Genomic DNA, 22966 nt, shown 5'->3' with positions numbered 1-22966 from the left:
CTTTATTATGCCTGTTTGTCGACATGGCCATTTCACCATTTCTTCCTTCTAGACGGTAGGCTAGATCTTACTGATTTTTTTTTTCTTTTTGAGAGAGAGAGAGCTCACAATTGAGCGGGGGGGGGGGGCAGCTGGAGAGAGAGAGAGAGAGAGAGAGAGAGAGAGAAAGAATTGAGGCTCACCCGATGTGGGACTTGAACTCACAAACTGTGAGATCATGACTTGAGCCTAAATCAGATGCTTAACGACTGAACCACCCAGGTGCCCAGTCTTACTGATCTTTGTATCTCAGTGCCTGGCATAGGAGTTGGTAAAGAGTAAGAGTTAGAGAAATTTTTTTTGTTTGTTTATTTATTTTTGAGACAGAGAGAGACAGAGCGTGAACAGGGGAGGGTCAGAGAGAGAGAGAGAGACACAGAATCCGAAACAGGCTCCAGGCTCTGAGCTGTCAGCACAGAGCCCGATGCGGGGCTCGAACTCACGGACCGCGAGATCATGACCTGAGCCGAAGTCGGCCGCCCAACCGACTGAGCCACCCAGGCGCCCCGAGAAATATTTGAAGAATGTATAAGTGAAGGCAGGCAATCAGGAAGGAAGGAAGGAAGGAAGGAAGGAAGGAAGGAAGGAAGGAAGGAAGGAAGGAAGGAAGGAAGGGATAAATGGGATGGTTAGGTGTCTAAGGACTAAAAAAGTTTTAGTCCAAGGGACTTAGGTGTGGAGTCTGGATAGCTGGTTTGACTTAGGACTTCACAAAGACTGGTTTCAAAAGGACCCAAAAGAGTCAGTTTAAAAGGAACTTTTTCAGGGTGTCTGGATGGCTCAGTCAGTTGAGTGTCCAACTTCAGCTCAGGGCATGGTCTCGCGGTGTGTGAGTTCGAGCCCCACATCAGGCTCTGTGCTGACAGCTCAGAACCTGGAACCTGCTTTGGATTCTGTGTCTCTCTTGCTCTATGCCCCTCCCCCACTCATTCTCTCTCTCTCTCTCTCTCTCTCTCTCTCTCTCTCAAAAATAAATATTAAACACTATATGCTAACTAATTTGGATGTGAATTTTAAAAAATAAAATTAAAAAATAAAAATAAATAAAAACAAAATCTTAAAAAAATATATTAAAAAAACTTTTTTAAAGGAACTTTTTCAAATCAAGTTAGAGGCACGTAAGGAAGGTGGGGGGCGGGCAGCCAGGCGAGGTGCCCGGACTCTCGTGCAGGGAGGAGCCAAGACATTTATGCGGATAAACAGACTCTCAACCAGGCTACCAGTAATTTGCATCTGTGCACACAATTTGTACCCTGGCATTCTTCACGCCGTATAAAGTGGTTATGCTGTCCAAATGGTGGCCTGAAGGTTTAATCTCCATGAGTCAGTGTTGTGCACGGCGGCGGAGGGAGGGTGGTGGTAAGGAGGCCTTGGAGGGAAGGGTGTCAGCAGTGAGTGATGGGGAGGAAGAGGAAACAGAAGAGGCCTTTGTGGGAAGAGAGGAAGAGGTTAGGCGAGACCTTAAGAAGAGGGGGTTAAGGAAACTCCTAAGAACAAGGAGAGAGAGTTAAGGTGAGTCCGTGAAGATCAGAAAGGAAGGCAAAGTAGGAAGGCTTCGGCTGTAACTTTCAGCCACCAGATCAAATTCAGCTCAGCCCCGGAGCCCCATGGGCTTTTCTCTGAAGGTGTCTTCACTACAGCCACCAGGACCTGGCTCTTGGAGACAGTACATCATGCTGCTTCACACCTCCAAGCCTCCCCTCCAGCTATTCCCACTGCTTCGTGGAGCTAATTTTAACATTCTCCAAAACTCAGCCAAGGGTGATCTCACCCCAGAAGTCTTCCCTGACCCCAGAGCTCTGTCCTATTCCCGGAGCACACAAAGGGTGGCTGGCTCAACCAGCACTTTTCCTGGGGTCCCGTGATTGCGGGGTTTCGCTGTTTCTCTCTCCTCTGAGACAGTGAGCTTCCTGCAGGCAGAAGGTTTGGCTAATTGCATTCTGTAGCTCCAGTGTCCCTTTTAGGGATGGCTTGCAAAAGATGCTCCATAAACATTTGTTGAAAAGAATTGTGGGGGCTCCTGGATGGCTTAGTTGGTAGGGCATGTGCCCCTTGATCTGTGGTCATGGGTTCAAGCTCCAGGTTGGATGCAGAGTTTACTTAAAAAAAAAAAAAAAAACAAAAAGAATTGTAGTAGAGATACTCTATCTGAATCTTTCAGTTAGAAAAATCTGGGGCTGTTTACCTTACAGCATATTTCAAGCACAACTTTTCTTAAATCACGAAAACACAGGTTCTTTACTGATTCTACCCTGGCCCCTCAAGGACACGGTTTCTTGCTCTTTGACTCGACCAAATGGAGTCCTAGAAATTGGGACCATATAGGGAAGGGACTGGGGAGCACCTACACGGGTCCCACCATAACCTATGGGTTCTACAAAACGCGTACAAGCTCCTCCCACTTCTCTGTGGCTCAATGGCCCCATCTGTACAATGGGAACAATAATACTGTACCAGCCTCACAAGGCTATTTGGTGGATGAAAGGAGTTAACGTCAAAAGGAGAAGAGCGTTTCCAGTGCTCCGCAAGCTCACGCAAGCTCACTATGTCTCAGGAATTATTATGAAATGCATGTCTTCTGGACGTTGCATCATTCATTCAATGACAATGCATTACTCATTCAACAGAAACCGATCCCCTGCGGGATCTCACCCTGCGGGAGCACACACACACACACACACACACACACCCCAACTGCAGCCTGCCCCAGAATCCGTTTGCTGGGGAGGGCACCCTCTCGCCCTGCCTCCATCAGACCCTGAACCGAAAGACAGCATGCAGTACAATTCAGAAAGGGGCACAGCGCTCCGCTTGCAAAGGCCTCCTTGCAAGTGTGGACCGGCACCCCGTGGCATCACCTTCGAGCTCGTTAGAAACTCAGGTTCAATCTCGTTGCGCTGGGCGGGGACGGATCGCGGGTCCCAGCCCTTGCAAGGTCCGTGGCGGGTCGGAGCGCCCCACGGCGCCGGCAGCACACGCCGGATGGAGCCCATTAAAGGACCGGCGAGCTCGGCACGCCGGCGCCACGGGCCCGGGAAGCCTTGGCGGTGTCCACGGAACCGAGGTCGCCAGTGGCCACCTGGCTAATGGGCCGCCCGCTCCCTCACCACTCACGGGGACAGTCACACCCTGAGCAATCCCCGCCCCCCGCCCAGGAACTAGCCTTCCCAGAGAACGCCGCTGCAGAACCCAAACCTACCCCGGGAGACACCAGGCCACGGAGAGGGCAGTTTTGCAGGTCCTAGCAGTTCCCCTCCTAGCCGCTGGGGGACACTAGTCACCAATCTCTTTCCCAGTTTCCTCTTCTCGTTCAAACCCAGCGCCTCTCTCGCGCCAAGAGACGATCGGTCTCGCGAGATCTCTCATAAACTTACAGAACCGGAAGTAGCGTGTAGCTCTCTTCCCTTTTGCGGCCATCGCTGGAGCTGCAGCGGGTGAGTTTTCGCTGGCCGAGAGCGAGTAATCCGTAGCCATCCGTTCGCGGGGGTGCTGTCTTTTGGCTCTAGGGGCCCGATACTCTCCCAGCGAACGAGTAGCGCCGAGGGAGAGGGGCTAGGATGGTCCCCAGCCTGTCTTCCTCTTAATTCCAGGGGCGGCCGACTCGGGAAGGGAGGAGAGGGGTTTGGGAACTCGGAATCGGAGCCCGGAGAGGAGGGGTTCTGCGCAGATGGTTCAAGTCTATTCAGTGTCGTTCCTTAAAGAAGAGCCTCGAAATAACTTTGGCAAAGCCAGGGAACTTGCAGGCCGCGCTCATTAGAAGGTTTTCTTGGACCCGAGATGTGCAGCGTTTCCCAGGTTTGGGGAGAACGGAGCTAAATGTGTTCACGTCCGAGTCCGTAGGGTATTGGCTTTGGTTGGTCTTTGTAAAGCGTAGTGTTGTAGTTGAGTTGTCGGACCGCTTTGCCTTCATCAGAGATAACAAGTCCTGTTTTAAGTTCCTTACCCGATATTTCAGGTGCTTGGAGGCTGTGAACTAAAATAAAAGCTTAAGAACTAAAACAGGTCTGTTACGAATGGAAAATTGTTTGTCGGGGGCACCTGGGTGACTCAGTAGGCTAAGCGACTTGGGCTCAGGTCATGATCTCACGGCTAGTGGGTTTGATCCCCGCGTGGGGCTCTGTGCTGACAGCTCAAAGCCTGGAGCCTGCTTGGGATCCTGTGTCTCCCTCTCCCCGGCTTGCGCTCTGTCTTGCAAAAATGAGTAAACGTTTAAAAAAGAAAACAACAACTCTTTGTCCCATAAACGAACATAGAAAGCACGACAGTTTCTGTGGGCTTCTGAACCTTCAAGATGAAATTGTTGGAATGTCACTTGTTGGGACGCTGAATGAGATTTTGAGCATTTAAGGGTTTACGCCTCTTTTCACTCTGTCTTTAGCCAACATGAAGTTCAATCCGTTTGTGACCTCCGATCGGAGCAAGAACCGTAAAAGGCATTTCAATGCACCTTCGCACATTCGCAGGAAGATTATGTCCTCCCCTCTTTCCAAAGAGCTACGACAGAAGTACAACGTTCGATCCATGCCCATCCGGAAGGACGACGAAGTACAGGTATGTGCTGTGCCCGGGTGTCTTGGCAGATACCCCCACATCTGGCATAGAAGAGGGATCATCTGCTGAGAAAGATGCACTTGAGACCGTGCTCCCCAGAGCAGGATTGCACAAGGGCACTAAGAACCCAAACAGGAAAAAAACCGCAATTGCCCCAAGTATCAGAAAGCGGAAAGGTGGTTCGGAACCAGAGCGCTACCCCGCGGTTCTCTTTTTCTTGGTGCGTTTGGTCATTGAAGAGGTTGTCGAGGGTCCAGATACAGAAGCTGTAACTGAACCGTAGTCTTCTCTGGTGGTTTCACATTTACAGGTGAATATCTTGCCAAACCTATTTAAGCGAACGTTTCTGTGAACGTTATTTAGCTGGAACATGCCGCTGTCGATTGCAAGATTTTAGGCCGTCTCTAAAGCAACTCGCCTGTCCCCCGTACTGTTTGATGAGGTTAATACCCATTTAAAGATGAAGCCAGTTCCCAAGTAGTGGTGCAGGTTGCGAACAGCCCCTGGTTGCTACGGGGCTGGTGCTAGAATTGTCACTAGATTTGGGAGGTGGTCTTCTCTGTTTTTGAGATCGTCTTCATGCGAGAAGATGTGCTTCTGGAAAGAAAGCTCTGGTTTCTTTCAGAAGCACTTTGGGTTGCTTCCTGGCGAACAGGATCTTAGGGCTACCGGGTAGGACGCTGTTAAACTTTGGGAAAGAACTGGGTTTTTTTCCCATGTATTTGCTGCTGCCTACTCTGTGACCGGGTGGGACACTTTATTGGGTTGTGAATTAAATCTTGTGGCCTCTCGCTTCCTCTGAGACGGAGTAAAGTTCCTTGTGGTCACCCAGCTACAAAAAGCCTAAGTGGACTCGTTTTTAACCTACCAAGCCCACCGCTGCAGACCATCAGTTGATGGGCGTACTGTCCATCACAAGGCGTATATGGGGGCAGGGTTTATTTGCAGGCTAATTAAAGCCAGAGAGAATTACTCCCATGTTTCCAGTAACCGTTACATCTTTCAAAACTGAAAGATGGGTCTTACAGATCTGAGAGAGTAAATGACATTTACGTGATTTAGTTTTCCTGATTTGCAAGGTTGACTTTCTTAATATTTCTGTCATTCGTGAATTTGTATTTAGGTTGTGCGAGGACACTACAAAGGTCAGCAGATTGGCAAAGTAGTCCAGGTTTACAGGAAGAAATACGTCATCTACATTGAACGAGTGCAGCGAGAGAAGGCCAATGGCACAACTGTCCACGTGGGCATCCACCCCAGCAAGGTGGGTGTTTCTGAGAATGCGTGAGAGAAGGAAATTACAGCAAGTGTTGGCAGGTGGGACTGCTTGTTTGCAGGGCAATCCCATAGAAATAGACTCCTGATTTTAGAGGTTCTAGAAACCAGTCTTAGGGCAAATACCATATTTGAATGGAGTCCTGGAAACCAGTCTAAAAATTTTTATGAGATCAAGTTGTTTTTTTTGTTTGTTTGTTTGTTTTTTCAACGTTTATTTATTTTTTGGGGGACAGAGACAGAGCATGAACGGGGGAGGGGCAGAGAGAGAGGGAGACACAGGCTTCAGGCTCTGAGCCATCAGCCCAGAGCCTGACGCGGGGCTCGAACTCAGGGACCGCGAGATCGTGACCTGGCTGAAGTCGGACGCTCAACCGACTGCACCACCCAGGCGCCCCAAGATCAAGTTGTTTTTAACAGTCATTTTGTATATTTAATGTACCTTTTGGTCAGTAGCAATTAGTAAACTGATCAGTCTGACAACAAAATTTAAAATCAAGAAATGGGTTATTTTTATTTTATTTTTTAATGTTTATTTTGAGACAGAGAGTGAGCAGGGGAGGGGCAGAGAGAGAGAGGGAGACAGAGAATCCCAAGCAGTCTCTGCATTGTCCCCGCAGAGCCCAGTGTGGGGCTCGAACTCATGAACGGTGAGATGGTGACCTGAGCAGAAATCAAGAGTCAGATGCTTAACTGATTGAGCCATCCAGGCGCTGCTAGGAAATAGGGTAATTTTTAGATTAAATGGAGCTGATCCCCTATTTGTTTTTACATATTAAAGTGGAGTCAGTATGGCAAGTTTACAGCCTTGCAGAGATTTCATACATTTACAAATGGGGAAGAAAACTGGGGCACAGAAGCTAAGATCTCCTGGATGGTGATCGTGTCTGAGGCAGGACAGAAAACCCAGTCTGTTAATAACCCATAACAGGTGCCTGTCTGGAATTGGATGTGAATTCTCTGATCCAGCAGTCTCTGATTGATCTCTACTTTAAGAGAGAGCAAGCCAGGGAGGGGCAGAGAGAGGGAAAAAGAATTCCAAGCAGGCTCTGCACTGGCAGCAAAGAGCCTGACGTGGGGCTCGAACTCACAGAGATAGGACCTGAGCTGAAATCAAGAGTCGGCCACTTAACTGACTGAGCTACTGATGGCTCCCCAGTTTTGTGTTTTTTGTTTTGAAACATTTTATGTTGCCACCATAAATCTCTTTTTCAAACCACAGGAAAGTTGAAAGACTGGTGTGGTAAAATTCCTACATATCTTTCACCTGGAATTCACTATAAATATCTTCCCGCATTTTCTTTACCCCTCTTCAATACCCCCAGTGGATTACAAGCGTCTTGACCCATCCTCGCATGTTCTCTTAAGAGCAAGGACTTTCTCGTTTTCTAACCTTCGCCAGTCATATGTGCATCTGGAAAGAAACCTCTGGGTTTCTTTCAGAAACACTTTGGGTTGCCTCCTGGTGAACAGGATCGCTAGGACTACCCGGACTGTTAAACTTTGGGAAAGAGTTGGGTTCTTTGCCACGTGTATTTGCTGCTGCCGACTCTGGCAGGCAGGCAGGCAGGCAGGCAGACCTGGATTCCAGGTGAGGAAATCTTGGTCTTTCCAAGGTAGCACAGCTGAGGACATACCCACTTCCTCACTGTGGCGCAGTGATCACCTTCCTGTCTTGAGTTCCGCCTGGGGACGTCACACATACAAAGGCAGGTGACTCCAACCCAGACCTCAGCGTCCAGTGGCCTAGTTTGCATTTCAGCTTGGATTTCTGATTGATGACCTCAGACCTAATGTGTTCAAACTTCTGACTTGGTTCACCGTTTGCCGCCATCACCGTGTAGGGCAGCTCTATCCTCCCAATTGCTCAGGACGAAAATGTCATTTATTATTTTATACCGCCCTGTCAGTTACTGTCTATTCTATCCAGAATCCTGTCTGTTCCCATCAGAGTGGCCTTTTTTTTTTTTTTTTTTTTAATTTTTATAGAAGTTTGTTTATTTTGAGGGAGAGAGAATCCTAGGCAGGCTCCCCACCGTCCGTGCAGAACCCGGTGTGGGGCTAGAACTCACAAACCATGAGATCATGACCCAAGCCTGAATCAAGAGTCGGACGCACTCAGGTGCCCCAGAGTGGCCTTTTAAGACCTTACTCGATCCCCTCAGCAGCCGCTTGTAGACGTCCACTCTTCGTGATCTAGTCTGCTGGCCTCCTTGCTCGTACAGCCGAACTGCTCACAGCGTGTCTGCTGTGAACAGCATCACCTGGCCGCCTGATCAGAGTTCCAGATTCTGTTCCAGGTCTACTGGGGCAGCACCATTAATCTGTTTTCACAAGCTCTCCAGTTGATTCTTAGACACACTTAAGATTGAGAAACATGTACGTATAAACCTTTTAAGTTCTGCCTTTGGACCTTTGGACTTGCCGTACTTTCACCAGAATCGCTCTTCACCCTCTTTTTTTCCAGGTGTTTATCTTTTTTGTTTTTTATTGGAATCTATTGGGTGTCTGGATGGCACAGTTGGTTAAGCATCCAGTTGTTGATTTCAACTCAGGTCATGATCTCATGGTTCGGGAGTTTGAGCTGGCAGCTCAGAGCCCATTTGGTCTTCTCTCGCTCCCTCTCTCTGCCTTTCCAGTGCTCGCACGTGCCCTCTCAAAAATAAATAAGCGTTAAAAAAATAAAATACATGTGACAGAATGTGTAAATTCAAGTTGTATGAGCTATTAGTTTGATAGCTTTATATATAATATGATTGCCATTGTAGCAATAACGAGCACCTCTGTGTGGTGCGTAGCTATCCTTTTTAGTAATTGGAGTAACTAAGTTCTAGTCTCTTAGCAAGTTTGGTGATTATGATACAGTATTGTGTAGAGATCACTGTGCTGTACCTTGTATCTCCAGGGGGTTACTGTTTGTAACTTTGTACCCTTAACATCTATCCTGTCTCCTATCCCTTGGTGACCACCATTTTATTCTGATTTTACAATTCCACGTGTTCGTGAGCCAGACAGTACAGGTCTCTGACTTCTCTCACCGTAATGTGTTCAAGTTTTCAAGTGTCTGTTTGAATGGAGTCTTACCAGTAGGGCCTTGTTTGACCACCCTATGACTTAGCCTGTTTGCCAGCATTCCTTCGCCTCCCCACGTTGCCCGGTTTTTCTCTATGTCAGAGTCTGATACACATTCACTTAATTTGTTTTCTCTCTCCCCATACTAAAATACAAGCTCTCTGAGGGCAGAGATTCTCTTTTCAGTCATTGTGCTGTGTTTGCAAACCTGGTTCAGTGCCCTTTACCCCTTTCCCTCACCTTCCTTCATAAAACTAAAATTTATCGTAACCTGGAGGTCTTTAACAATTAGATCTGTTGAAACAAGGTCTGTACTATGATTTTGTGGGTTGAAGCGTGAATAGGGGCTACGTTTCCAACTTTATGATTCTGAGGTTATAATAGAAACAAAAATACATATGGTTAGCTTGTGAAACTAGTAACTATTTAAAGCTTAGAAATGTTTCTGTTTTTCTGCAGGTGGTTATCACCAGACTAAAACTGGACAAAGACCGCAAAAAGATCCTTGAACGCAAAGCCAAGTCTCGCCAAGTAGGAAAGGAAAAGGGCAAATATAAGGAAGAAACAATTGAGAAGATGCAGGAATAAAGTCATCTTATATTCAACTTTAAATAAAAACTGTTAAAATGATAAAATGATGAGCCTTTAATTTCTGTGTGGTGCCTGGAGATACTACCTACTTCACAGGGGACCCGTTTTCAGGGAAGTTAGGTGGCATTTGCCATCTGGAGGCAGGCCGCCCCTATCTTGTGGCTTGATTTACTATTTGGGTTTTTTCATGTGAGCATCAGTTCTTTTAACAACTGGGATTTAACAATATTCTGAAACCAGGACTGCTAAGGTAGTGATTTTTTTCTTTTCTTTTCTTTCCTGGAGTTGGCTCCATGCCCAGCATGTGGCTGGAACTCACAGCCCTGAGATAGTCACTCTGCATGGACTGAGCCAGCCCGGGGCCCCTCTTCATTTTTACAGCAGGCAGTATTTGGGGGACATCATGGCTCATTGAGAAGAAGGCCTAGATAGGAAGCTATGTGGGATCCTGCCTCTTGAACCTGTCTCCTGTTATGCTATGCGCACGTCTATGTTGTAGTAGCCTATTTTTAAATTTTTTTTCCTCAAAGTTAGATTGCCATTGGATTGAAAGTCTTGTCAGGAGGACAGGAGCTGCTAGGCTTTCCCAGCAGCGTCCAGTCCCCTGCCCCAGGCTGTTCCCCTACAGTGAGAAGCTGCAGGATCCCTGGCCTGCCCGCGGGCCCCCTTTACCAACCTGTTTTAATGCACTGGTGCCGCACGGAAGGGGGCCATTATATCCGAGTTTAACGAAACAAATCTTCGGGCTGCAGTTAGAAGTAAGCGCTGTCCATCTGAATGAAACGCAGGTTCTCGCGACCACGTTAGCAGGTGGAGGCACTGCAGACACGGACGCCTCTGCCCTCATTTTAGATTAAGCTGCCGGACTCAGAATGCTGACTGCAAGTTGACTTCGCGAGTTGCAGGCTTTGCAACATCGTGGGAAAATAACCGGTTTTGCCGCGGGGGACCGGGCTCCGTGGCTTGTTCTGCCAAGGTCACGCGCATGCCGGCCTCGCGTATCTCTAGTCCCCGCCACCTCCCAACGACAGGCGGGGCAGGACCCTCACGATCCCCCTTCCCGAGCGTGGAAAGGGTGCCGGCTGGCCCGCGGCGTCAAGGGCGGGGCTTCCGGCCGGCGCGGAGCAGCTTCCGGGGCGAGCAGCTTGAGGGACCGACTGGGCACGCGCGGGCGGGAGGCGAGACCGCGGCTGGACGCGGGGTGGGCGGTCCCCGACGCCGCGGCCCCAGGCATATACCCCTCACCGCCCGGGCGTCCCGTCCTCCCCTCTGGCCTCGCGGGGTTGGCGGGGCGGGTCCGCGGCCGGGCCCGGGAGGGGCGGAGCCCGCGGGAGTGCGGGGAGGAAGGCCGCGCAGGGGTAGGTGGTGCCCGAACCAGGTCCCAGGAGGAGGTGGAGTGTCCGTGTTGGAAGGTGCGGGGACACTGGGCTTAGCGCTTTATCCGGCGTTACCGCCGAGTCTTCATCCGGAAACTGGCACCTCCGCTGTGACGGTGGAGGACACTGAAACCTCAGTAACTGCCGGAGGCAGACACACAGCGAGTGGTAGAGTCCTAAATTGAATTCCCACGCCGCCACCCTTGGCCCTCCCTCTGCAGGGCCTCGCCGCTGCACCCGGACGGGAAGTGTTTGCAAACGTCCTTTGAGTATCTTTTGTCTCGGCTTTGTATTCCTTGGCCCTCCGAGCGAAAACAGCTAGGTGGATGGCCCAGCTCCTACCTGCTAGGTTGCGTATACCTGAACCAGTGGCTACAAATACAAAGCGAAGGGCTCCGCTGAGTGCCCCGCCCCCAGGGAGGGGGCGTGGCCATCAGCTGGAGTTGCAGAAAGCATCGGGAAGCAGGCCGATTTGAGCTGGGGGTGACCCGGAAGATAAGTGAAAGGACGTTCCAGATCTGGGGCGCCAAAGCAAAGACTCACAGGTGGGTGAGGAAGGGAGGTGTTTCCAGTTTTCTCTAACCAAAGGTCATTTATCAGTTTCCCCCCAACAGGCACAGATCGCACCGGGAAGCTGAACACAATCCTTTCATGCTGCCGTGGAACAGGTGTTGAAAACCCAGATAGCCGCAGGGATGGGCAGGTAAGCTGAACAAGGTAGCAGGTGGTTTAGGGACCCTGAGAAACAGGAGCGTGCCGACTGTTTAACGGGAGCTGCTGTCTCCACTCCAGCCAGTTGTTGCCAAGCAGCAAAGTTCCCAGCGTATCCAGATCTTCCCATTTCCCAAGCACATCAGTCAAGATGCTTCTGTGAAATCCCCCAATCTCTAAGTATAGGTAAATCGTTCTAATTTAAAAAAAAAAAAAGTACACTGGGTAGACTAACCAAAGTAGGTCTGTTAGCCAAATGTGGTTTTTGGGCTGTGCCTCAGAATTTCCTGCTATAATGTAAGGACCGTATCTCATATTAAAGACTGAGATTTTGCATCTTTTGATTATAAATTGTTTCCAGCCTGTCTTCTTTCTTTTACAAGCTGGAAATGAGGCCCTTCCTTCCTTTGCAGTCCCCTGAAGGGCCTCCTACAGCTGCCAGTGCAGCCAGTCAATTTCGGAGAGACGCTAGTTTCAGTGAGGACTCTGGAAGGCACTCTACTGGATCCCGTTGAATATCTTGCGGTTTTCAGGTCTGTTCTAAGGACCACTAAGGCCGTGAGATGACAACAGATCCTCCTTCAGAAACAAAGCGCCATGTCCGGGATTAAATGAGACTGGTAGATGAAGCACACTTTGTTTTACTGCAGAACTTCTCAGAGCCTTTAGAACATCATCGTACACTGAGGATCTTGAGTTCAGACTCAAACAGCACTTGCAAACGTTCTGTTTCTTCACTACTAAAATGTGTGTCTTCCACATGTTTTAATTTGGATGTGTTCATTTAATAAAGGTTCTCTGTTTTTCCGCTCAAAAGAAGGCCATGAGTAAGGCAGTGGTTTTGTCGTCAGTAATGTCTTAGAATCGGGAATGTTCCACGGTCAACCAGTGATGCTGAGCGAGGGAGTTTGAAGCCTTTTTAGTGGAGAACCTTCAGGACCTCGGCTCAGCTAAGACCCTTGCTCAGAGCTCTGAACCCTTTTCATCTTTCTCTGCTTTTCAGGATTCTGCCCTATCCCTCAGCTCTGCATTTGATGGCTGGGATCCTGGGGATCTTGTTTTCCTCTGACTGTTGGGATTCCTGTTACCATCATATGAATTCTTCCCCCGGCCACATCACCATCCCACCATCTGGAGTTGTGCTAAGGAATCTGGGTTTAGACACCTGAGTATCAAGTTCTGTCCCTGAGGAATTCTCCGACCTTGGTGGACTGCGGACTCGGTTTGGGGTAGCTCTTTTTGGCATGATACTCTCCTGACAAATCTGTACATAACGTATAATATTTCCATTTCTGGAAACACCCTGCTGCCTCAATTCAGAGCCATCAAGCCTGTACCCGAAAGTGTCTCCCAGCCTTGGGAGCACCCAGGTTCATTTCGACTCACTGTTTTTTGGTTTTTTTTTTTTCTGGAAATATGTGGCTCTCAGCTCAGGCAATGTCAAAACAGCCCAGGCCTACAGACCTCCCAGGAGGACAGAACTTTTTTTTCTTACCCACGAAGCGGGACTCACGTGGTTGGATAGGAGACCTTGTCTTTATTTCCGGGATCTTCCATATAATATTCACATGACTCACGTGCCAAGTCATTTATGCTGGCGTGGCTTCATTCCAGGTACCCTCCACTCTCCCTTCCCCAGTCCCGATGTGGCTGCCAGGAATGGTCCCTGTGGCTGCAGCTGGCGTTGTCTCAAGAGGTAGCGACCTTTGGCGGGTATGACCGAAGACTAAAGGTGTTTGGAAGCCTCTGGAAGGACTGCTGAAGGGTGCAGGGACACAATGCTGGACAATTATGAGAATGTGGTCACTCGGGGTAAGGACCCAGACTCTTCATTCGCTAATCCTGTGTATGGTCAACGGGAAAACCATCGTCATAAAATTTCTTACCACCTTCTTCTCAATTCTCCTAAAGCAAGGACAGGCTCTTGGGCCACAAGAAACTGATTATGCTGATTGTGGAAAGGCTGAAGAGCCCTCTCTGCCGTGAACTTCAAGTTCAAAGTTTGCTGTTATCGTGTGATAACCTTCTAGCAATGTTCTCCTGTTTATATTATTTAAAAAAAAATTTTTTTTTAACATTTATTTATTTTTGAGAGACAGAGAGGGACAGAATGCAAGCCGTGGAGGGTCAGAGAGAGACGGAGACACAGGATCTGGAGCAGGCTCCAGGCTCTGAGCTGTCAGCACACAGCCTGATGCGGGACTCGAACCCACAAACTGTGAGATCGTGACCTGAACCGAAGTCAGATGCTCAACTGACTGAGCCGCCCAGGTGCCCCTCCTGTTTATATTATTTTAAAAGTTACTGAGGGAGGGGCGCCTGGGTGGCTTAGTTGGTTAAGTGTCCAACTTCGGGTCAGGTCATGATCTCATGATTCATGGGTTCGAGCCCCACGTCGGGCTCTGTGCTGACAGCTCAGGGCCTGGGGCCTGCTTTGAATTCTGCGTCTCCCTCTTTCTCTGCTGATCCCCTGCTTGCACTCTGTCTCTCTCTCTCTCAAAATAAATAAACATAAAAAGTTTTTTAAAAACAAACAAAAAAAGCTATTGAAGGAAGGTATTAGTCCACTGCCCTTAAGCATTTCCATGTATCCTGTCTCCTGTTCAATTAATGAAGACCAGTTAATCAGGTTTCCCCGTATGAGCTAACAGTTTCATTTGTTCTGTTTGCCTGAAATCTAAAATTACTCCATATTTGCGTATATATCTTACTGATGTAAAATTCTTTTGACATGCCCTGGTTTTGGATGGTCTTTGTTGGCTTTTTAATTTTTTTTTAATTTTGAGAGAGGGAGAGAGAATCTCAGGCAGTCTCCATGCACAACACAGAGCCCAGTGTGGGGCTCGATCCCACTACTGTGAGTTCATGGCCTGAGCCGAAATCAAGAGTCAGACGCTTAACCGACTGAGCCACCCAGGCGCCCCTTGCTTGGCTTTTTAGTTGCCTTTTTCTGTTACTGCTTTGTACTATTATCGTGTTATCTTTTCTTCTATGTAGTTGTCTTCAAATATCAGATGGAAGAATGCAGAACTCTGGAGGGAAAGTCTTCCAGATGGAATATCAGTGAATCGAACTCTGTTTCTTTCTCCCTTTCCTAGGATCCTTCTTACACCTCTCCATGATGCCCCAGAAAGCTGGAAATGACTCCCCTGGTGTTTCCAGCACAAGTGAAATGGAAATGGAGATAAGTAACATGAGAGAAAAGTTTCTTACAAGTGTGACAAAGTTAGTAGAAAGCAAAAGTTATAACAGCAAAGTATTTTCCAAAGAAAAGTACTTTCAAACAATAAAGGAAGTCAAAGAAGCCAAGGAAAAGGGGAAGAAGTCATCACGTGACTACCGCCGCGCAGCAAAATATGACGTGATCTCCGTGCAAGGCACGGAGAAGCTAATAGAGGCCGCTCACAGGGAACGTGATCGAATACGGTATTACGTACATAAGGAAGAGTTGTTTGACATTCTTCACGACACACATCTCAATATTGGACACGGTGGGCGGACACGGATGCTCAAGGAGCTACAAGGAAAATATGGGAATGTCACCAAAGAAGTCATTGTCTTGTATCTGACACTCTGTAAACAGTGCCACCAGAAGAACCCAGTGCCCAAGAGAGGTCTTGCGCCCAAGCCCATGCCTTTTAAAGACATCGACTCCAGATGCCAAGTTGAAGTACTTGACATGCAGTCAAATGCCGATGGTGAGTTCAAGTTTATTTTGTATTACCAGGACCACTTGACCAAGTTTATCATCTTACGACCGTTAAGAGCTAAACAGGCCCACGAGGTGGTCAGTGTCCTGTTGGATATTTTCACAATTCTCGGTACCCCTGGCGTGTTAGAATCTGACAGCGGCGTAGAGTTCACAAACCAGGTTGTTAATGAGCTCAATGAGGTATGGCCGGAGCTGAAGATCGTCTGTGGTCAGCACCGCCCTGGCCAAGGCCAGGGCTCCCTGGAGCGAGCAAGCCGTGACGTCAAGAACATGATACGTGCCTGGATGCAGAGTCACCGCTCACGCCGCTGGGCCGAAGGCCTGCGATTTGTGCAGCTGACGAGGAATCAGGTGTTCGACGTTTCCTTGCAGCAAAGTCCGTACGAAGCGATGTTTGGCTGTAAGGCCAAACTCGGCCTGTACTCCTCACACTTACCCCGCGAAACCGTGGCCGTCTTACAGACAGAGGAAGAGCTGGAAATTGCGGAAAAACAGCTAGAAAGCAGCCTTTGGATCAGGCAGGAAGAAAGGACTGAGATGGGAGCAGACAGATCGGATATGGATGAGGACATCGATCCCACGCCTCCGGAACCTACAGAGCCCAGCACCTCACAGGGGGCCCCAGGCCTCTTCTGCTGGTGAACGGGCGCCTGCTGGGTGCTGTCCAGCCATCTGAGAACTGTCACCAAATTCCCCGGGGAAAGGAACATGAAGGCTGCGCTCTCCACAGTCCCTCATGTTGTCCACGGCAGTGCTTGCAACGAGGGGAAAAGCGGGCCGGGTCCGTAACAAATGACCACAAACTTAGCGGCTTAACAGGAATATACACTGTGGCAACTCTGGAGGCCAGAAGTTCAAGATCAAGGTGTCGGCAGGGCTTGTTGCTTTTCGAAGCTTGGAGAGAATCCGTCCCGTGCCTTTCTCCTCTCCCTGGTGGCCACTGGCAGCCCTCTGTGTTCCTTGGCTTCCTCGAGTCTCTGCCTCATCTTCACGTGGAGCTCCGCCTGGCCTTTCCCCCTCTGTCTCTCTGTGATCTCCTTTTCTGTCTCTTAAAAGGACACCATGGCATACCAACCCCATGCCGTTGGATTTCAGGTCCTCCCCTATCAGGGATGATCTCCTCTCGACATCCTCACCTTAATTGTATCTGCAAAGACCCCTTGTCCAAGTGGGGTCCAATTCACGGGTGTTGGGGATTTGGACTTGGACATACCTTTCTTGGGACACAGTTCTACCAACAGCAGCCAGTAGGAGAGTATTTCTGCCTGCAGAACCTGAACCGATGGGGTCTTAAGTGTGGTGCCCCACGTACATCTAGTACGTATTCCTTCTGCCAAGCCCCCCTCCTCAGACAACATCCCGAAAGGTGGGGGCATCGGAGGAAAAGGTGTAGTGAGAAAAGAGGAGAGCGGCCACGTCGGCATCTGAGCTCTATTTCCTGCTTCAAGAAGAACTGTGTGTGCCACCCCTGCTGTCACAATGGCATGCGCAGGCTACTGTGACCTGCCTGAAACCTATTTTAAGAGGTCAGAATTAAGGCATGGCTGGGATTTGGGTCTGAATCTGCCAGTGGTCTATGCCTCAAGAATAGAAAAGCGTGTCTGTCTGGAGCAGGTCAGTGCGTTCTAGGAAGTGACCAGTAGCCAGGGAAGCAACCGGAGACGGGAGCAAAGTGCAGACGTTGGCCGGAGGTCACGGCTCCACCCAGAAAATGGGAGCAAAGGCCAGTCTGGGTCACGGTTCAGAATAGGAATCGCCAGCCTGGCAGAAGAGAATGAAGATCCCCTGGATCTGTGTTCTGCTGTATTCCCGAGGCCCAGACGAATCCCTAGCCCATCAGAGGTGTTCGGTAAGGATGTGTTGTGGGAACAGGAGATTCTGCAGAGACGGGTACCGGGAAGGAGGGGCCAGAAGTCGTCATTTTCCCGGGCACCCTTCCTGCATGGCCTGGAGCCATCCGAACGAAGCCCATTCTGCTCACCCCCTAGTGCCATGTTCCTCCGTGAGGGGCGGCACCAACCGCCGCCTGCAGGAGGGGAGACACTGGGTGCTTGTGAGAGCCCGTGAGACAATGTGCGTGAAGGGGCTTTCTCTGAACACCGAAGTGGGAGTTGTCCCTGGGGGAGTTGTCCCCCAGCAGATCCCACCCCTCACGTGAAAGCCGGAGACCTCCCCCGTTCCTTTGCTGGTTAAACATTGCCGCGATGGGTATCCAGGGAGGCCACGTTATCCCTAGAAAGGAGGTGATACCATTTTGCAGCTTGTTTGGTGGAAGGGGGATCTTGCTCTGTCTTTGGCCAGGACCTCACTCTCCGTTGCCCCTTTGTCACTCGGCCTGTCCGGGGCGTCTGGGAGGCCGAGCTTTCTAATGTTACCGCCCCTCCCCCATACTGACCGACTACCTCCTAGTTGCCCGCAAGCCAGGAGCCACATGGTCAACTCGTGTGGGTGAGAGGTGAGGTGAGCCACGGCATCGCTGTCTTCCTGGGGTGGCGGGGAGGGCGCCCCAGAATACGTGCACGTGCATTTCCGGCCCATTGCTAAAGACTGGCCCGTGAAGTCAGAAGATGAATCCAGGCCGGAAACCGACCTCTGTGTCTTTAAGAATTTGTGATGGGGCACCTGGGTGGCTCCATTGGTTGAGCCTCTGACTTTGGCTCAGGTCGTGATCTCACGGTTCAGCGCAGTTCGTGGGTTCAAGCCAGCGTCACACTGGCTCTCTCTCAAAAATAAATGAACGTTGAAAAAAAAATTTAACATGCAAAAAAAAAAAAGGAAAAAAAGAATTTGTGATAAAAGCGACATTCCACATCTGTGGGGAGGAGTTCTATCCAGTTAATGGTGCTGGATCAATTAGCTATCCATCAGGGAAATGTGAAGCCTGATTCTTCAGCAAAACACAAAACTATAAAAATATGGGGGAGGGGAAAATGGAGGGTTTTTGTGATTTTGGGATGGAGAAAGCCTTTGCGAGCAACGCATGAACTTCAAACGCCACAAAAGAAAGTTAACCTACTTGCCCTAATGAACAGTTCAAATGGCTACGGAAAATAATGCCATTTGAAACATGAAAAGATAAATGACATCGGGAGAAAAAATTTGCAACACTTAAAACACGTAAGGCATTAATTTTTAAAAGCGTACTTAGAAATTATTAGTGAAAAGAGCAGCCAATAGAAAGCGAGCAAAAGCTAACCACGGAAGAAAAATCAGCGGTTAGTTCTGCTTAATGCCGTGCCTGCGTGTGGCTGTGGTGTGATGGGAGACCCCGTGGCTTGGAATCAGATCCGGGCTGTCAGCTTAATGTTTATTTTGAGAGAGAAAGTGCCACGGGGGACAGGCAGAGAGAATCTCAGGCAGGGGGATTCGATCTGGGGTTCGATCCCACAACCGTGAGATCACGACCTGAGCCGAAATCAAGAGTCAGACGCTCAACCGACTGAGCCACCCAGGCGCCCCTGGCTGTCTGTTTAGATGCAACAGACTCCAGTTATTTGAGGGTTTTTACTTTTTCCATTGTGCACACGGGAGAAGGGAGAAGTGCCTGGTGCTTCTATATTTAACAAACCTGACTGGTAAGGAGATATAGTAATTGCTCCATTATTTTCAAGGCAGCTGTATTCGTTTCCTGGGGCTGCCCTAACAAACGGGGGCAGGGGGGTGCTTCAACAACAGAAATGTATCGTGTCACAGTTCTGGAAGCCAGAAGTCCCAAGATCGAGGTGCCAGCAGGTTCGGTTCCTTCCCAGGGCCGTGAGGGAGACTTCGCGTCTCTCCTAGCTTCTGGTAGACTCGGGTGTTCCTTGACTTGCAGATGACATTCTCTCTGTGCCTTCGCATTTGTATGTGTCTGTCTCCCTCTGTGTCTAAGAGCCCCCGTCCTACGAGGACCCTGTTGTGTAGGTTGAGGGCCCACCCTAGTGATGTCCTTTTAACTCCATCTTCTGCCTCCTTATTTGGAAATAAGGTCACATTCAAAAGTACTGGGAGGTATGACTGCAGCCTTTTTGGGAGGGGTGAGGCGGACAGAGTTCAGCCTGTAGCAGCAACCAATCAGAAGGACTGTCGATTTCAGAGGTAATTTTTAGGAGATGTAGCAACAATTTCTTAAGTCTCAGAAGGCTTACAAAGTCCCTGTGTTCAAATAACACTTGCAAGAGCAGATTATTTTAGCAGAAAACAGAAAAAAGTTGACAACCAGTTACCAACGTTCACGCAAGTCTTGGTTTTGCACAGGAGAAGCCGATGGAGATTCTTAGGGAAGATACCTTGTCCAACTGGATTATTTGGCTCAGTTTTATGATGCAACACGGCACCTACCTCCACACCTAGTGGAGGGAGGGAATGTTGCCGTATCTTTCAGAGACTCTTCGTTACTTACGAAGACTTGCATTTTTCAGGCTCATCTCTAGAATTCTGTTAAGAGGCCTGTGAAATTCCATTTTACTAGAAAATACAATGGAGAGTGGGCTAAAAACAATTTCACTTAACAGCCTCTTGAACTCCAAGCTTAGCTGTGAAACGGAGCAGGTAATAATCCCAATCCCAGGTGCTCACTGCCCCTGGTACCACCATGGCGAGCACTAAGTCCCATATAGAATTGCTGAATCAGTATGTCATACACCTGAAACAAGTGTCACATTGTAAGTTGATGATGCTTCAATTAAAAAAAGTATTTGTAGGGGCGCCTGGGTGGCGCAGTCGGTTAAGCGTCCGACTTCAGCCAGGTCACGATCTCGCACTCCGTGAGTTCGAGCCCCGCGTCGGGCTCTGGGCTGATGGCTCAGAGCCTGGAGCCTGTTTCCGATTCTGTGTCTCCCTCTCTCTCTGCCCCTCCCCCGTTCATGCTCTGTCTCTCTCTGTCCCAAAAATAAATAAACGTTGAAAAAAAAAATTTTTTTTAAAGTATTTGTGGGGGTGCCTGGGTGGCTTAGTTAAGCGTCCGACTTCAGCTCAGGTCATGATCTCACAGTCCGTGAGTTCGAGCCCCACATCGAGCTCTGTGCTGACAGCTCAGAGCCCGGACCCTACCGTCTCCCTCTCTCTCTGCCCCTCCCCCGCTCACTTTCTGTGTCTCAAAAATAAACATTGGAAAAAAAATTTTTTAAGTATTTGTTGAACGATAATCCGCACCTCACAGAGCTGTGATGAGGTTTGTAAGAGGGCATTATGGGTATTTGTTGGCACAGGGCTCAGTGCCCAGCCCTTGGCCACTGTCCCTCTGCCTGTTAGCATGCATGGCCACATTCTCAAGCCACAGTTGGCCCTGGAACACTGGCTCGGGATCTCCTTCACCCTTCGAGGTCGAGCGCACCCCTGCAGCTCGCCTACCCTCGAGTTCAGAAGTGTGGTGGCAAAAGCTATTCTGCTCAAGTACACTTCTGCCTTTTTGTGGGTTTTTAGGGTTTTTTTTTTTCTTTTTGCTAAGCTTTTTTGGTTTGTTTTTGGCAGCAATAACATTTAACATGAGATCTACCCTCTTGACAAAATTTGTAAGCGCGCGATATGCTATTGTTAACTAGATGAAAGATATACAGATCTCTAGAATGTAATCATCTTGCATAACTGAAACTTTATCCCCCCACTGAATAGCAGCCCCCACTCCCCCTCCCCCCAATCCCTGGCGACCACCGTGCTGCCCTCTGCTTCTCTGTGTGTGACCATTTCGGGTACCTCACATAAGCAGAATCGTGCAGTATTTGCCTTTGTGTGACTGACTTATTTAAACTTAATGCCCTCAAGGTTCATCCGCATTGTCAACTATGGCAGGATCCTTCTTTTTGAGGCAGAATAAACCACCGCGGGTATATAGTACATTTCTCTTTATCATTCATCCATCGGTGGACATTTGAGTTGTCTCCACATCTTGGCTGTTGTGAATAATACTGCAGTGAACTTGGGCGTGCAGATCTCTTTTCCAGATCGTGATTTCAACTCTTGGTTAAATTTGTAGGAGTGGGGGCGCCTGGGTGGACCAGCCTGTGCTGACAGCTCAGAGCCTGGAGCCTGCTTCAGATCCTGTGTCCTCTCTCTCCGCCCCTCCCCTGCTTCTCTGTCTCTCTCTCATTCTCTCTCTCTCTCTCTCTGAAAAATAAGCATTTAAAAGAAAATCTGTAGAAGTGGGATTGCTGGGCATATGCTATATCTGTATTTAATTTTTTTAGGAACCTGCATGCTGTCTTCCACGGTGGCTACACCGTCCTACATTTCTGCCAGCAGTGTGCCAGAGTTCCAGCTTCTCCGCATGCTCACCAACACTTGTTACCTTTTGGGCTTTATCGATAATAACATTCCTGACAGGGGTGTGGTGATACCTGCTTGTGGCCTTCAGCTGCGTTTCCCTGGTGACCAGTGATGTTGGGCATCGTCTCATATACCTGTTGACCATTTGTATGTCTTTCTGGAGAAATGCCTATTCAAGTCCTTGGCCTGTTTTTTTAATTGGGCTATTAGGGAGGTTTTTTTGCTTCGAGTTGAAGGCGCTGCTTACATTGTTTGGATATTAACCCTTTATCAGATATTTTCTTCCATTCTGTAGTTTGCCTTTTTTCTCAGTCCTCCGCTCTGCAGACACTTACGAGTTTGATGTAGTCTCCCTTGTCTATTTTTTGCTTTCGTTGTCTGTGCTTTTGGTGTCATACCCAAGAAATCACTGCCAAGTCCACTGTCATGAAGCACTTCTTCTGTGTGTTCTTCTGGGAGCTTTCTAGTCCCGGGTCTGAACATTTACATATTTAATCCATTCGTTTCTGCTATATATGTATTTTTTTGAGAGAGAGAGTAAGCAGGAGACAGGGGCAGAGGGAGAGAAAGAATTATTAAGCAGGCTCCACACTCAACACAGAGCCCAACCCTGGGATCATGACTTGGACCCAGATCAAGAGTCAGACACTCAAATGACTGAGCCACCGAGGGGCCCCCGCTCACTTCTGCTCTTAACAGAGAAAAAAAAAAACAAACAAACACAAAAGCTTATTTTCCAGCAAGGCATTCCTCCCATGTGTGGAAATGCTTTAAACATTAGAAAGGGTTTCTAGAAAGCATCACAGCTGCTAAATGGTATGTGCTATATTTTACCCTCCCAAAGGTCACCAGGGTACCCCCATTTCCTAGCCCGTGTCTCCTTCGCAGTCCAAACCATCTTGACTTCTTTGGGACGTTAAATCCACTTCGGCTCTCATCCCACCTTCTTTTTGGTTTCCATGAAGTGGAACTCTGGTGGGTTTTGTCCTACTTGGGGTCACTCATTCGTTCCTCCCTCGCTGCTACGCTCCTACCCCCACTGAGATCGTGTGCTCCAAAATGCTGTTAAAGATACACCGGGAAGAGCTTGTTGGCACAAACGTGGATTTCAGTGGAGCAGTGCCGACCCCAAAGTGCTCACCTGACAGGAGCTGGGGCAAGGTTTTTACAGGGAAGTCACCAAAGCAAAGGGAAACAGTTATTTCATTGGTTAGGGCTTAAGCAGTTGCCTTATTTGGGCTCCGTGTGATGGGTTGCTCTTAAGTTTCACTTTCCCGGATTTGAGCGCTTTGGCTCTGGCTTAAGTTTGGTTTGCTTATGTGGGCTACCAAGGTGTTAGAGCCATCCCCAGTCTAATGGCCTCCTTGTTTGGACACTTTCAGCAATACCCTCTGCG

General features: G+C 48.9%; 2 protein-coding genes and 1 long non-coding RNA gene across 19 annotated transcripts; 2 read left to right on the top strand and 1 right to left on the bottom strand.

The window, feature by feature from the left end:
* Positions 1–1105: 1105 nt before the first annotated feature.
* LOC147574028 (uncharacterized) lies at positions 1106–3443 on the bottom strand. Its single transcript, XR_015243839.1, has 2 exons — positions 3239–3443; positions 1106–2138 (listed from the first exon to the last, which is right to left on the bottom strand). It is a non-coding gene; the product is annotated as an uncharacterized LOC147574028 (long non-coding RNA).
* Positions 3444–4422: 979 nt separating this feature from the next.
* Positions 4423–9572, top strand: RPL26 (ribosomal protein L26). Its single transcript, XM_025920363.2, has 3 exons — positions 4423–4590; positions 5714–5854; positions 9397–9572. The coding sequence occupies exons 1-3, from the start codon at positions 4423–4425 to the stop codon at positions 9523–9525; spliced, it is 438 nt and encodes a 145-aa protein (XP_025776148.1). The 3' UTR covers positions 9526–9572.
* Positions 9573–10658: 1086 nt separating this feature from the next.
* KRABD2 (KRAB domain containing 2) lies at positions 10659–18134 on the top strand. Of its 17 annotated transcripts, none has more exons than XM_086685965.1 (4): positions 10659–10886; positions 11519–11607; positions 12619–13427; positions 14714–18134. In XM_086685965.1, exons 3-4 carry the CDS (start codon positions 13394–13396, stop codon positions 15967–15969), a joined length of 1290 nt encoding a protein of 429 aa, XP_086542091.1. In that variant the 5' UTR covers positions 10659–10886; positions 11519–11607; positions 12619–13393; the 3' UTR covers positions 15970–18134. The 17 variants fall into 17 exon arrangements, with proteins under 17 accessions (XP_086542091.1, XP_086542095.1, XP_086542084.1 ...); XM_086685969.1 differs by having other exon boundaries at positions 11505–11607; positions 13230–13427; XM_086685958.1 differs by having other exon boundaries at positions 11505–11607.
* The last annotated feature ends 4832 nt before the right edge of the window (positions 18135–22966 follow it).

Source organism: Puma concolor, chromosome E1, assembly GCF_028749965.1.
Source record: "Puma concolor isolate L17-30 chromosome E1, mPumCon1.1.hap2, whole genome shotgun sequence".
In the NCBI taxonomy this organism is placed as follows: Eukaryota; Metazoa; Chordata; class Mammalia; order Carnivora; family Felidae; genus Puma; species Puma concolor.
The sequence above is the reverse complement of the archived record's forward strand: the minus strand, read 5'-3'. Positions and strand labels throughout refer to the sequence as shown.